Source organism: Myodes glareolus, chromosome 3 (genome assembly GCF_982192425.1).
Source record: "Myodes glareolus chromosome 3, mMyoGla1.1, whole genome shotgun sequence".
In the NCBI taxonomy this organism is placed as follows: domain Eukaryota; kingdom Metazoa; phylum Chordata; class Mammalia; order Rodentia; family Cricetidae; genus Myodes; species Myodes glareolus.
In genome coordinates, this window is record NC_142028.1 from 82,355,735 (window position 1) to 82,370,944 (window position 15,210).

Below are 15,210 nucleotides of genomic sequence, written 5' to 3' on the forward strand. Positions count from 1 at the left end.
ACCCTGACTTTTAAACATATGAGGATTATTGGCTTTCCTGTAACAAATCAGATTATGATTTATTTTAGGCCAATGCCAAACTTTCTTTTTTTCTTTTTTGGTTTTTTGAGACAGGGTTTTTCCATGTAGGCCTGGCTGTCTTGTTCTGTAGATCTGCCTGTCTCTACCTCCTGAGTGCTGGGATTAAAGGCGTGGGCTACCATCACTGTGCTCGGCCAGTGTTTTTCAACAGTTGCACAGCTAACTTTTTGGGATGGAATAACATCTAGGGAGTGGGAATGGTGGCTCTGCAGGGTACTGGAGGATGAACTCACTAGATATGAGCAGCATCTTCTACCTAGTTCTGAGAACCACAGATGTCTCTGGACATTGTCAAATGTTCCATAGGGACAGACAATTTGGCATATCTTCAAATATTTTTCTCTTAGCCTGAATCAATACTATAGCTATGCTGAACAATAGGTGGCAGACACCACGCACCGGATTTTATCTTGATGCAGACCCTAATAACTTCAAAGGATAAAATCAATTAAGTATACAGGGGACGGAATGAATGTTGTGGGTAATGACCCAGAAAGGACACAGGAAAAAAATGTAATTCAACTGGAAAAAACATTTAAACAGAGAAACAACTCTAACTCTGATACTGAGTAGACCTTTCAGAAGAAAATGTAGCCACCTGTATCACTGCCTCCTACATATAGAAATTCAATTACTTTACAGCTGATCTGTAACATCCATCTGTAATCAGCCCTGCTATAGACTGACTACAGTTATATCCACATTTGTGAGAAGGCTCTAACTATAAGAAGGCCGCTTATTTGATGGAACATGATGTATTGTTTCTTCCTATTAATCACTGCAGATTACCTTTGACAATGTGCTGAAGTCAGCAAACCCATCTCCAAATGATTCATTTCCAAAAACAGAAGCAAAAGGGTCCGTGGCTAAAAGGAGCAAAGAAAAAAAATCAGTGTAAGACACCATATCTCATGTTCGCTTTTTGTTTGGTAACATTCAGAATAATAATTCCTAAATTTATGACTGATGTCTAAACAGACAAGTTACATACTGAAAATCCCGTATGGTGTATGCCTTTGTATAAACCAGCTGTAAAAGACCCAAGAGCAAACCAGGTCTAGTTGAAGGTGGGGTGTTTAAGCTCTGGAACACATGTCAAACAGCTCCTATGGACTTCATTTAATTGCTGTTTGTTCTGAGGAAAGTACAGCCCAGAATGGCATATGACTTTTTTTCTGTCTATCAGTCTCTCAAGTGCCAAGATCACAGTCAAATGACACTGTGCTTGGCCAAATTATCTCTCATAATGTTATCAGACACTTTAAAGGGTCATTAGCCACACATTTCACACATCATTCAAGTCTCATTTCAAATGCTACCTCTTCCACAAACCCAGGGGGTTTTCCACAGCAAGAAGTGAGTTCACTACCGCAATAAATGTATTCTACTTTGTTCCACAGTTATCTACAATTGATAAGCAGTTTGAATTTGTCAGATATTTTCCCCCATTCTAGCCAACTGTCACAGGCACAGATCTGAGTGTGTATGCTGGAGGAGGTAAGGCACACCTGCTCAAGTTTCCAGGATAGATTTGCACTAAGAACCTGTGGTTAAAAATAAAAAGAGATGGCCAGTCGTGGTGACACACACCTTTAATTCCAGCATTCGGGAGGTAGAGGCAGGTGGATCTCTGTGAGTTCAAGGCCACCCTGGCCTACAGAGTAAATCTGAAGACAGTCAGGATTGTTTCATAGAGAAATCCTGTCTTGAAAAACCAAAATCAATCAAACAAACAAACAATCCAACCAACCAACCAAACATACAGAAAATCCTAAAGAAAAAGTTTCCCCAAAGAGTAGCTGCTTACCAAAGAATCCTAAGATGAAGACCTCCCCCTCACCTCTATACCCTTTAAATGTAAGATTATCAAGGTCAACCTCACAGTCTTCAAGAGATACCCTAAGTAAAATGTACCTGCAAAGAAACATTCGTATCTTAATGGGCACAACTTTAATCAGCACCTGGAAAGACACTATATTTCCTCAATCTGGGGCCAGTAAAATATTATACACAGTCACACAGACAGACACACAGACAGACAGACAGACAGACACATACACACACACACACACACACACAGGTACCAAAACTAATCTCATCTAAAGTAGAAAAATCACACTTACAAGTGAGAACAGAGTATATAGAAATAGGTTCTGGACTGGCTTTTCCTTACTACTTTTCTTCCACAGTGTGCAGTGTCTGCCCACCAGGAGCAAGCAAGTGCCGAAAAGAACTCAAACACTTAATGTACTTTCATAACAACAATATTTTAGCAGTAATAGAAGACAATGATTTTTTAACTAATATAAATTAAAAATATATATGAAATAAATAGAAATTTACTCATTTTAAAAACTGATTTTGAATGCCCACAATTCTAAACGTGATTAGTACCCAGCGTTAGAGTAACTCATCTGTTCCATATCTGCTTTGAATTTCTCATTCTTGCTACTCATGCTGGAGGTTAAAACCCAATTCCCTGAAATTCAGTCACGATGAATCTTATGACAATTTGTTCAACATAAGAGATCCAATTTGTTAAGGCATTTGTACTAATCACGCTATATCATAAACTACTCAGTCACATCAACAACCTGAGAAAATAACACACCCTACTAGCCACATGACATTAAAGCATTCATGTCTGAATTTACTTTCCTCTAATTTCCTGTGCTCCCAAGCAGTGGCCAGCCTACTATCTGTCTTAGTCTTAATGAAGAGTGGAAACAAAGCAGTTACTTAGTCGAATCTATTTATTTATTTATTTTTGGTTTTCTGAGACAGGGTTTCTCTGTAGCTTTTCGAGTCTGTCCTGGAATTTGTTCTGTAAATCAGCCTGGCTTCAAACTCACAGAGATTCTCCTGAGTGCTGGGACTAAAGGCATGAGCCACCACAACCCGATTTGAAAATGTTTTAAGATTCCATCAGACCTAGGATTGAATCTAGTCAACTGGTTTACCTTTTCATAAACTGTAACCTTGATCAAGTTAGTTATTAATATTCTGGAACTTAGTTTCCTCGTGCTTAGATTTTCTCTGTATTTTAATAGAACCTCTTTATATTAAAAACAATTTTTATTACTCATTTGAAGTCACTCATTTTTGAACTTAGGCTAAAATCTTTAGGAGTAAATGCCAAACAACACTTTATAGGATTGAACACCAGGGTTAAGAGAAAGAGGTGCTCACAAGAAAATAAAATATACTGGAGAATATTTATGTGGGCCTCGTTTTAAGATTTATTTTATGTAGAAGAGTGTTTTGCCTGCATGCGCACATGTGCATTACATGTGCACCTGGTGTCCATGGAGGTAAGAAAACGGCACTGGATCCCCTGAACTTGGAAATAAGGACTGTTGTGAGCCAACATGTAGGTTCTAGACCTGAACATGAGTCCTCTGCAAGAGCAACAAATGCTCTTAACTGCTGAGCCATCTCTCCAGGCACCTCCTTTTTTCAAAAACAAAACCAAAAAACAACCAAAAAACAAGTTCTTATTTTATAGCCCAGGCTAGTCTGAAATTCACTATGTAGTTCATATTATGTAGCTCAGGGTGGCCATGAACTTATAGCAATCCTACCTCATCCTGAGAACCAGGATTTTAAAGTGTTATCATCACACCCTGATAATTTTTAATATTTTTTCCTTTTATTTATTTGTGTGCATGTTTATACATGTGCATATGTGTGGTTTGCACATGAATGTTCACGGCAAGGTCAGGGTAGAACACTGGATGTTTTCCTTTACTGTTCCCTACCTTATTGAATTAAGACAAGGTCTTTCACTGAACCAGAAGTTCATCGTCTTGAATAGGCTAGCTGGCCAGTAAGCAAGTCTGCTGTCAGTATCCACCCGTCTCTGCTCCTCAATGCTGAGGTTATAGTCAAGTGCAGTCATATCTAGCTTTTTATGCAAGTGCTAGGATTCAGACTCAGGTCTGAAGGCTTATACAGCAAGTGCTCTTACCCACTGACCGATTTTCTTTTCAGTTCAACACTACACTGTATAAAGCTAAAGCTTCTTGGTTTTACTGACACTGAACACAGTACGTAGTCTAGAAAAACCTTGAAGGTGAATGATAAACGAGATAATGAGTAAGGAAAGTAAAAAGTGATACACATACTTGCTGCTGCTATTACCAGCATGCTATAAATGGAAATAATTATGCATCAATTTAAAAGTCTTAATTAATAGGGCAAAAATGTTTAGAGAAGAAACTCTTAAAGAAAAAGCAAGGCTGAGCACTAATAAAACTGACAAGCAAATGTCTTTACCTGAATCACTAGCTGCAACAACTGTTCCACCAGGAGCAAATGGATCATTGTGCTTCCAAGTTTCTACCTATAGAAATGGTACAAATCTATGAGAGGCAACATTTCATAGCTGGAATTTCACTGTCAAACCCAAGAAAATACTTTACACAATTCTTTATTAGAAAATATAAACATCTGGAACACAGTTTTCCCTTTCCTTATATGTAGTCTCAATGAATGAAAATAATTACTCTGACTGTAAAATATTTATCCTAAAAAGTACGAGGCATATGTATAATTTAACAAGTTTTATGCAGTCATCGCTCAGGAAGGTCCCAACACTCAGTTGGCTTCATGTGCCTCTTGCCAACCACAATCCCAACCCCTCTTCTGCAGGTCACTTTTTGGTAGTACTGAACCCAGAGCTCACACATGCTAACTAAGCCCTATGTCACTGACTGTATTACCCAGCCCTGTAGAGGTGACCAGTATCCTGGCTTTGATGGTATTCAATTCTTTTGCTTTATAAGTGCTTATGTGAACTTTTTAGTGTGAAATGATTTAGACTTACAGAAGAGGTGTAAAGACAGTACTAAGTTCCCACATGCACTTCTAGCTACCTCTAATATTAATATTTCATGTAATCATGGCCTATTTACTAAAACTAAGAATATTATTTATTGGTTTTTCGAGATAGAGTTTCTCTGTGTTGCTTTGGTGTCCGTCCTGGAACTAGCTCTTGTAGACCAGGTTAGCCTCGAACTCAGAGATCGGCCTGCCTTTGCCTCCCGAGTGCTGGGATTAAAAGTTTGCATCACCACTGCCTGGCCTAAAACTAAGGATTTAACACCAGAAGAAAAACCTAAATTACAGTTACAGGCTTTATTTAGACTTCAACAGTTTTTCCACTACTATCCCCTTTTTACTCCAAATATTACCTTTTTTTTTTTTTAAAAAACACTGTACAACAAATCTAGCAGGGCATAGTGTCACAGGCCTTTAAGCCCAGAATTTAGGAGACAGAGACAAGTGGCTCTCTGTCAATTTGAGGTCAGTCTGGTCTACATAGTGAGCTACAGGACCACCAGGATTGGACAGAGAAACACTGTATCATAAAACAAAATCAAAAATTAAAAATCTAGAATTCTGCCCTTAAGAGGAAGGTACATACACATACACCCAAGGAGGGCGGAAGAAGTAATGCACTTACGGATGTCCGGTTTCATTCTACTTCATCAAATAGTGCAACCACTCACACACAGGAATGAGACATAGTGTGCTGCCCAGAAAAGAATAATGGTCATTCTGGACATGGCAGCCTACTCCTTTAACTCCAGCACTCAGTAGGCACAGGCAGGCAGATCTCTGTGAGTTCAAGGTTAGCCTGGTATACAGAGTAAGTTCCAGGCCAGCTGAGGTTGTTACATAGAGAAACCAAGTCTCAAACAAAACAAAACAAAACAAAACAGAATAATGGTCATCTATGCCTGACTTCATGGTGGTACATGCCTTGCAATCCTAGCACCAGGGAGGTAGAGGCCAGAAGATCTAGAGTTTCAACTACATATTAAGTCCAAAGCCAGTCTATCACTGTATATTCAAGAAATTTCCTTAGGATATTTGTTTAGCCATCTGAATTTTTAAACCTGCCACTTACCGATGTATTACTGCTATTGCTGGATGCACTGAAAGGGTCAGCACTTGATGTGGTAAAAGGGTCAGTAGAAGACTGCTTAAAAAAGCAGTCAGATGCAAATGGGTCTGAACCTTTGAAAGGATCACCACCAAATGGATCTAAAGAGAAAAAAGGAACAAATAAAAAAATCGAAAACCTATTATAATTCACTACTGCTTATAGGCATTATCACTATTTCAATTAAAAGACATTTTGAAGCATTCCCTATAAGCCACTGTGAGGTTGGGCTGGGCTGGGTCTGTCCACCATTCAGACTCAAAAAACCAAAACCATTTCTTTTTAACTTCTTTTTGTCCCTTTCCAATGCTGGCCAGAGTCTACGTTTGCATATTCTGATACTTGGAGCGCTCTTACTTTTTTTTAAAGCTCCTGTTCTCACAGTGTAGCTGGCTTGCCCATTACATGACTGACCTCCATGCTAGCTTACTGATAACACTGCTTTTCCCTTCTCTTCTCCATTCCCTTCCTCTAAGAAACTGTTGGGATTTACAGCTTGCCTGCCCTGGTGTTTTTCTTTCAAAATCAACAAAACTGTCCTTTTTGAACAGACTTTGCTTGACTTTCAAAAACTAAAAAGTCACTTGAATTCCTGCAGAACCCCACATTCCTTTTTTTATTTCACATTATAATATACTTTTGAGGAAACAGAGCTTTACACGTACTAAACTTAACTTTAAGGGATTGATTTTTAAGTCCTTTTGTTCAATGCTTACAAAAGAAACAACAAAAGTTTTTTTTTTTTGGTTTTTTGTTTGTTTGTTTGTTTTTTGTTTTTTGAGACAAAGTTTCTCTGTAGCTTTGGAACTGTCCCTGGAACTAGTTCTTGTAGACCAGGCTAGCCTTGAACTCACAGAGATCCACCTGCCTCGAAACAACAAATTTTAAAATATAGCCTGGTGGTGGCACACACCTTTAATCTCAGCACTTAGGAGGCAGAGGCAGGCGGATCTCTGTGAGTTCAAAGCCAGCCTGATCTATAAAAGCTAGTTCTAGGATAGGCTCCAAAGCTATAGATAAACCATGTCTCAAAAAACCAAAAAAAAAAAAAAAAAAAAAAAAGGTGAGGCTTGGGTTGGAGGAGTAGTAGAGTACTTGCCTAGCATGTGCAAAGCTTAATCACACGTGCACACACATACACGCACACACACGCACACTCACAAGGCTCTAATCACTCTCTAAATATTTTAGCATCTTGCCTTGACTTTAGAGTGGTTTTAATAAAAAGGAGTTCCCCTCCTAGGACCACCCAAGCTGTATGTTCTTGTCTCAAACTACAGTAAAAGGTTATAATTAAGCAGAAAAGAATTAAAGAAGAAACTAAAAAAAATATACTGACCAATTTTTCCAAAAGGATCATCCTTGAAAGGATCACCTGTGACAAAAGAAGTAAACAAAGATGAAAATACAGTCAGTCAGTGGTGGCGCACTTTAATCCCAGCATTTAGGAGGCAGAGGCATGTGGATCTCTGTGAGTATGAGGATAGCCTGGTCCTACAGGAAAGCCAAGACTACACAGAGAAACCCTGTCTCAAAAAACAAAAAACATACACACAAAAATTATTATGTATTATTGTTGAGAAGAGTGTTTTTAAAACAGAGTTTCTTAAGTTAAACAATACTTAATAGATTCAATAATTCTACTTCAAAGTAAACAAAATTATGTTATTCACTTTAGGAAAGATTTAAAATAATAAAAAAGTAAATGATGATTCAATACACCTCATATAAAAAGGCTAACTTTGGTGACCACTAGAACTATGTAGTTTAGTAACCACTAGAACTATGGTGGTTTAAATGAAAAAGTACTCCATAGTCTCTGGCATTTGATCTCTTGGTTCCTAGTTGGTGTCACTGGGGAGGTTTAGGTTAAGTACGGCCTTGTTAGAAGAAGTGTGTCACAGCAGGCATGCTCTGAGAGTTCAAAGACCTTGAAGCTCTCTGCTTCCTGCTCCAGCTGTCGTGCCTGCTGCCATGCTGTCCCTGCCATTATAGCCTCCAACCCTCTGGAACTGTAAACCAAGTCAACTCTTTCTTCCATAAGAGGTCTTGGTCATGGTGTCTATCACAACAACAGAAGAGTAACTAATGTAAGAACCAAATAAACTTACCCTTGGCCAAAAGAGGTTACAGGGAGTAAAACAAAGACTGAAAGAGGCTATAGACAGAGACACAAAAGTAAAGTTTTACCAACAAAATCTCTACTCCTGGTTACTAGGTAGATATTACCCTTAGTACTTCATGAAATAAAGGACTAAGGCAAAAACAACAAAACAAACAAAAAACCCTCATAAACTGAAGAAGACAGAGATAAATTCTCAAAGTTACGGTCACTTGAATTTTGACAAGAATATCAAGAACACATGATGCAGAAAGAGTGAAAGGATGGTTTTTTCAACCAACGGCATTTGGATGCTGGGGATGAAGCCAGATTAGCTGAGTTCTTCCCCAGTAGAACCAAGTCCTGAGCTTCATCCCCAGAACTCCATACGTCTGGTGTGATGGTATACATAATAATCCCAGCATTTGGATGTGGAGGCAGGAGGATCAGTAGTTATATAGGGAGTCTGAGGCCAGCCTAGACTACAGGATATCCTGTCTCAAAACAAAACAAAACAAAAAGTATTTGGACAACAGAAAAGATTTCTTTCTTTCATTTTTGGAGGGGGATTGGCGTTTCAAGACAGGGGTTCTCTATGTAACAGCCCTGGCTGTTCTGATACTAGCTCTTGTAGACCAGGCTAGCCTTGAACTCAGAGATCCGCCTGCCTCTGCCTCTCAAGTGTTGGTATTAAAGGCATGCACTACTACCACCCAGCTATCAGGAAAGATCTTTACCTCATACTAGATATAGAATTAACTAAATCAAAGCTCTAAAAATCGATAATCTCTGTGTGTATGTGTGTGTACGTGAGCAAGCATACATGTGTGCATGTGCCCATAGAGGCCAGAGGGCATCGAATTCCTGGAGAGAGCTATCTGATATAGGTGCTGGGCACTGAATTCAGGTCCTATGGGAAAGCAGCAAGTGTTCTTAATCATTAAGCCATTCCTTCAGCCTCAAAGTTCTAGATATAACAGCTATAAAATTCTTGGAAGAAAAACAGGAGTATAAATGCTCATGCCTATAATAAACACTCAGGAGGATGAGGCAAGAAAACTGTCACTAGTTTCAGGCAGCCTGAGCTACAGAAAGAGAAACTGTCTCCACACACACACACACACACACACACACACACACACACACAATATTTTCAGATCATACATCAGAGAGTTTTATTTAGAACATGTAAAAAGCTATTATAAATCAACAATAAAAAGACAAACGGGGCTAGAGAGATGGCTTAGGATTTAAGAGTGTATACTGTTCTTGCCAAGGAGCAATTCCTAGCACCAAAATTGGGCACCTTACAACTGCCTGCAACTCCAACTCGAGAGGGCTCCAATGCCTCTGGCTTCTGAACTCATACATTCACATACATACATAATGTTCACATACATTAGGAAAAAAGACAAGACTAATTGCAAAAGAGAAAAAATGATGGACTGCTCAACATCAACATATATGTTTTTACAGACTGGCCTACAGAGTTCCAGGACAGCCATGGCTACAAGGAGAAAGTCTGTCTCTTAAAAAGAGGGAAGGGGAGTGGGGGGGGGAAGCAAGCAAAAGACATACAAGGTTTAATGTGGGTGTACGTCTATTCCTCCTGATTACATATCAGGTCTTACAATAATTTTGTTTAATTATTGGCATAGAAATTTCCAGACCATTTTCCAAAGACAAAAAAATCATTTAATATTCCCACCAGTAGTGTATTGTGGTTTTAATTTCTATATATCCTCACTGATATTTGTTATCATCCATCTTTTGATTACAGCCATCCTAGTATATGAAGTAGTATCTCATGGGGTTTGACTAATGTTGAAAATCTTTCTATATGCTTATTGGTTATTTGCATATACATTTTGGAGAAAGTTATTTAAATAATTATGCCCATTTTAAAATGAGGTTGGAGTTGAGGTGGGGGAAAGTGCTAAACTGTTCCAAAATAAGATTGTTGTGAAGATTATAAAACTGTAAATGTTCTTCTAAGGATCATGCCTGCTAGACAAGTACTGCTGAGCCACAACCTCAGCGTGTTCTCTCTCTCTCGCTCTCTCTCTTTATATATATATATATACACACACACAATATATACACACACACATATATATGTATATGTATGTGTACACACATCTCTATATATGTCCATATAGAGAAATATATACACATATATATGTGTATATATTAGTTTTAAAAAATTTATTTATTATGTATGCAGTGTTCTGCCTGCACATATGCCTGCAGGCCAGAACAAGGCATCAGATCTCATTAAAGAAGTTGTAAGCCACAAATGTGGTGGCTGGGAATTGAACTCAAGACCTCTGGAAGAGCAGCCACCTCTCTTAATCTTTGAGCCATCTCTTCAGCCCAAGCTCTATATATTTTAAGTATAAAACTTAAGTTTATTCTTGGTGCTTTAAACATTTCAAAAACTATCTTGTTTTTGTTTTATTTTACAGTTTGTTTATTTAAAGAGTTCAAATATTTGGGCTCATTTCTGCCATGACTATTAGGTAAGTTATTTTGCCTGTCTTAGTTTCATCTTTTGTTTTTTGCTTGTTTGTATATATTTGATTTAGTTTTCTTTAATTATTATTTTTTAAAAAGATCATTCATTCATTCATTTATTATGTATTCAGTGTTCTGCCTGCATGTATCCCTGCAGGCCATAAGAGGGCACCAGATCCAATTGTTGTGAGCCACCATGTGGTTGCTGGGAATTGAACTCAGGATCTCTGGAAGAAGAGCCAGTGCTCGCTCTTAACCTCTGAGCCATTCTCCAGCCCGATTTACTTTTCTTTTAGGTGTATAAGTGTTTTGCTCGCATGTCTATGTACCACCATACACATGTCTGATGCCAAAGAAAGATAAAACTGGGTATCAGATCCTCTGGAACTAGAGTTACAGATGGTTGTAAGATGCCATGTGTGTGTTGGGGACTGAATACAAGTCCTCTACAAGAGCAGTAAGTGGTCTTTATTGCTGAACCATCTCCAGTCCCTTTTTTGTTTGAGCTTAGGGCTCACTATGTAGCCCTGGCTGGAACTAGCTATGTAGATCAGACTGGCTTCAAACCTCACACTTCTGCTTACCAAGGGCTAGAATTAAAAGCATACAACCATGACACCAAGCTCACTTTACTTAACAAGATAGTTCTAGAAATATACATAGGGCTGGAGAGATGGCTCAGTGGTTAAGAGTACTGACTGCTCTTCCAGAGGACCTGGGTTCAGTTCCTAGCACCCACTGTCTGAAGACCTAGTTCCAGGGGAATCTGACACCTTCACACTAACACACATAAAATAAAGTTAAATAAACCATAAAAATATTTACAAAAAAAGATATACATGGATCTAATCTACATAGGAAGTAGAAAAAGACAAGCTCTCCTAAGCAAATTGGGAGTGTGGGGATCATAGGAGAGGGTAGAAGGAGAAGGGGGAGGAAGGGAGGAGAGCAGAGAAAAATATATAGCTCAATAAAAACAATTAAAAAAAACTTTCAAAATTGAAGCCTCAATGCTTATATAGTTTATACACCAGAAAGTCTTATTTTGAACACACTTATAAAAGAAAGATACTTACTGCCAACAAAAGGATCAGACTGGAAAAAATCCAAGTTTGTATCTGCAACTGGATCTGTCAGTGAACTTGATTCTATATTAAATGGATCTTCCTAGAAATAATTTTAAATTAAAACAGATCTTTTAGTAACCAAACATTTAAAAGATAATACTTCAAGTAACACACATTTAGATCATATACAAACTTTGAAAACTCAGTAAATATTCTTGAGCTACAAAGAACATTTATGACATGAGTGACAAGAACAATTGAATATATAATTATTTTCACCTCTTTTGACTGCTTGTCATCATCAAATCTGGGACTAACTTTTTCATTACCAGCTGCAGTCACAACTTCGTTTTCATCAGTCACATCAGAAGGTGCTATTTCAGGACTACTTCTCACCTACCAAAAATACATATGTGAGTATGAAGGTTTAAGAATCTTTTGTCTCAGGCTGGTGAGGTGGCTTGTTGCTGTGAAGCCCAACAACCTCTGTTTGGGACTCACTCTAGTCTTTGTCTAGATTCCACAGAATATTGTGGAATATCAATACTGGCCCCCTGCCCCCATAATTGGGTAAGATTATTTTAACAACTTTTTATTTTTTATTTTGAGAGAGAGAGAGAGAGAGAGAGAGAGAGAGAGAGAGAGAGAGAGAGAGAAAGGGTCTTACTGTGTGGTACTCACTGGCCTGGAACTCACTATAAAACCAGACTGACCTCAAACTCACAGAGGCTCAATGTGACTCCTGAGTGCTGGGATGTAAAGGTGTGTATTTTAAAAACTGTACATATACAGGTGTTTTAAAATTTATTTTGGGGGGCTGGAGAGATGGCTCAGAGGTTAAGAGCACTGACTGCTCTTCCAGAGGTCCTGAGTTCAATACCCAGCAATCACATGGTGGCTCACAACCATCTGTAATGAGATCTGGTGCCCTCTTCTGGCCTGCAGGCATACATGCAGACAGAACACTGTATACATAATAAATAAATAAATAAAAATATTAAAAAAAATTTATTTTGGTATTGGGGATTAAATCCAGGGCCTCTTGCATATTATGAAAACTATTTGCTACTATGCTACATGCCTAGCCCCTTTAAAAACCTTTTCATATTCAATGTTAAGTGGTAAGCTCTGAACTCATAACACATACAAGTAACATTATATGGACTGAGCAAGTGGTATTTATATATTTAGGAATATATAAATAATAAATGGGTAGAGTGCTTAATGCACAAACATCAAGAACTAACTCAGTTCAGGTTCAGAGCACCCAAATAAAAGCCAGGAATGGTGGTGTTTAACAGTAGCCCCAATGCTGGGATGGCAGACACAGGTAGACACCACTGATATAACTAAAACAGCAAGCTCTATTTTCAGTGAGGAGACCCTGTCTCAAAAACTAAGGTAGAGAGTGGCATCAGAAGACCAGAAATGAACTCTGGCCTCCACACTTGCACACATGGATGAATGCAATCACAGGTGAACACACTAGTTAACACTACCCCACAGACACATCAAATTAAAAAAGAGCTTAACACCATCCTTAGCTTCATACTAAGTTTGTGGCCAGTATGATAACACCATAGCATTTAAAAAAATCTTTAATTTTATTAATTAGAATAATTTGAACATTAGTTAAAACTGAAAAGAAGCTGGGTATGGTGGCACACACCTCTAAACCCAGTACTTAGGAGGCAGAGGCAGGCAGATCCCAGAGCTTGAGGCCAGCCAGAGTGAGTTTCAGGACAGCCAGAGCTACACAGAGAAACCCTTTCTCAATAAACAAAACAAAAAACAAACAAGCAAACCAAAAAGAAAAAACCTGAAAAGAAAGAATTTCAATTGTTGGGGCTAAAGGGATGGCTTAAGAATTAAGAACACTAGTTGTTCTTCCAGAGGACCCAAGTTCGAGTCCCAGCACCCACACCAGACAGCTTAAACTGCCTGTTAACTCCTGCTCCAAGGATCTGACACCCTCTTCCAGTTTCCGTGGGCAGGTGAACACATATAGATAAATAAAAATTAAAAATATCTTTAAAAAATTGTCATTCTTTGTATTATACATAATGCTAGCTAACAAAACTTGGATATGGGGCTAGGAAGCTATCCGAATGGATAAAGTATTTGTTATTCAAGCATGAGGACCTGAGTTCAGATCCCCAGCATCCATGTGGATGTATTCCAAGCCAAGCATGTTGGTGTGGGCTTGGAATCCCAAGACAAGGGAGGTGTAGATAGATTCCTAGGGCTTGCTGGCCAGTCAGCCCAATCTAATCAGTGAAGATCAGATCTCAGTGAGAGATCGCGTACCAAAAAAAAAAAAAAAAAAAAAGGATCTGAGGAATAACACTTTGAAGACCTCTGGTCTCTAAACATGTGCATAAGTATATTCACACAAACTTTGATCTTCATCAGTCTCTCTCGTGTGTGTGTGTGTGTGTGTGTGTGTGTGTGTGTGTGTGTGTGTGTGTCGGACGTTAATTATGAAGACTATGGAATAAAGACTCACTGATGACTCCTGGTGTATGGGCTCAGACTCTAGATTGTTCTGGCCTTCAGCATGTTCATTCAGGTTGGCTGTTTCACTGCTGCTGGTGCTGAGGCTACAATAATCTGTAGCACCATTTACAAGAATGCTTTGTGGGCTACTGCGCCAATCTGATTGGTCATTATGATTTTCCAGATCTTTCATTTCCATCAGTCTCATCTGCATCTGCCAATACAAAGCAGAAATACAAAACAATTTAATATTAGAAGTATATGTATCATACAAAGAGGTATGCCCCTAGACTTACTCAAGGATGAGTTTGCTTTCTATTAGGAGAATCCTCTGGGAATGAAGTATGACTTAAATATTTCAATAATCTTTCCCAATGAGTCCTCCTGCAATTTCAGCAGGCATGTATTTGTTTTGTAAGTCTTGTGAAATCTCCAAGAATTCTGTCTCAGTATCTGAGAACTGGCAGTCTTTCAGGGTATAATTAGAAAAAGACAGACCCAGGATACCAGAGAAAAAGATAGCCAAGTAACAGAGAGGATGAAGATTCAGCAATAAAGCTGTAGGGGAGCTACAAGAAAGAAGTTAAAGAAGGTAAGGGTAAGGCAAGTGAATGCCCTGTGTTCTGGCACTATCTGTTAAAGGGAAAAAAGAGTCCTAGAAAGTATCTTCAATATTGAGTCACACAAAGTTCATTAAACAAAGCATAAGGCTGTTTTGGCCTCAACTATTCAAATGAATTCCACAGTGGGACATAAAAGGAAGAATTCAATTATAATAGATTAAATAATAGATTTTTATGTTTATTTTTATATATTTACATTTAAAATTATAAAAATATATAATTTTATGTTATTATATATAAGTAATATATAAAAAGTAGAAACAAGAAAACTAAATTATTTCAATGAGCAAAACTGATCTAACAATCAGAAACCCAAGAAAAGACAAGATGTTTCAATCTAGTGAGGGTTATCACTGCTATGATGATACACCATGATCAGGG

At 38.2% G+C, this 15,210-nt stretch overlaps 1 protein-coding gene across 3 annotated transcripts in view; it reads right to left on the reverse strand.

Annotated features, from left to right (window-relative positions):
- The window catches only part of Eps15 (epidermal growth factor receptor pathway substrate 15), a 97,751-nt gene that overhangs the window by 9,271 nt on the left and 73,270 nt on the right, over nt 1–15,210 (reverse strand). For 2 of the 3 annotated variants that reach the window (XM_085686402.2, XM_085686404.2), the window contains exons 16-22: nt 14,217–14,420; nt 11,990–12,106; nt 11,720–11,810; nt 7,368–7,403; nt 5,993–6,129; nt 4,357–4,423; nt 871–947 (exon numbers count right to left, since the gene is read on the reverse strand). In XM_085686402.2, the coding sequence (XP_085542528.1) occupies nt 871–947; nt 4,357–4,423; nt 5,993–6,129; nt 7,368–7,403; nt 11,720–11,810; nt 11,990–12,106; nt 14,217–14,420 (729 nt within the window). The remainder of the gene's footprint in view (nt 1–870; nt 948–4,356; nt 4,424–5,992; nt 6,130–7,367; nt 7,404–11,719; nt 11,811–11,989; nt 12,107–14,216; nt 14,421–15,210) is intronic. The other variant, XM_085686403.2, reaches the window with a different exon arrangement.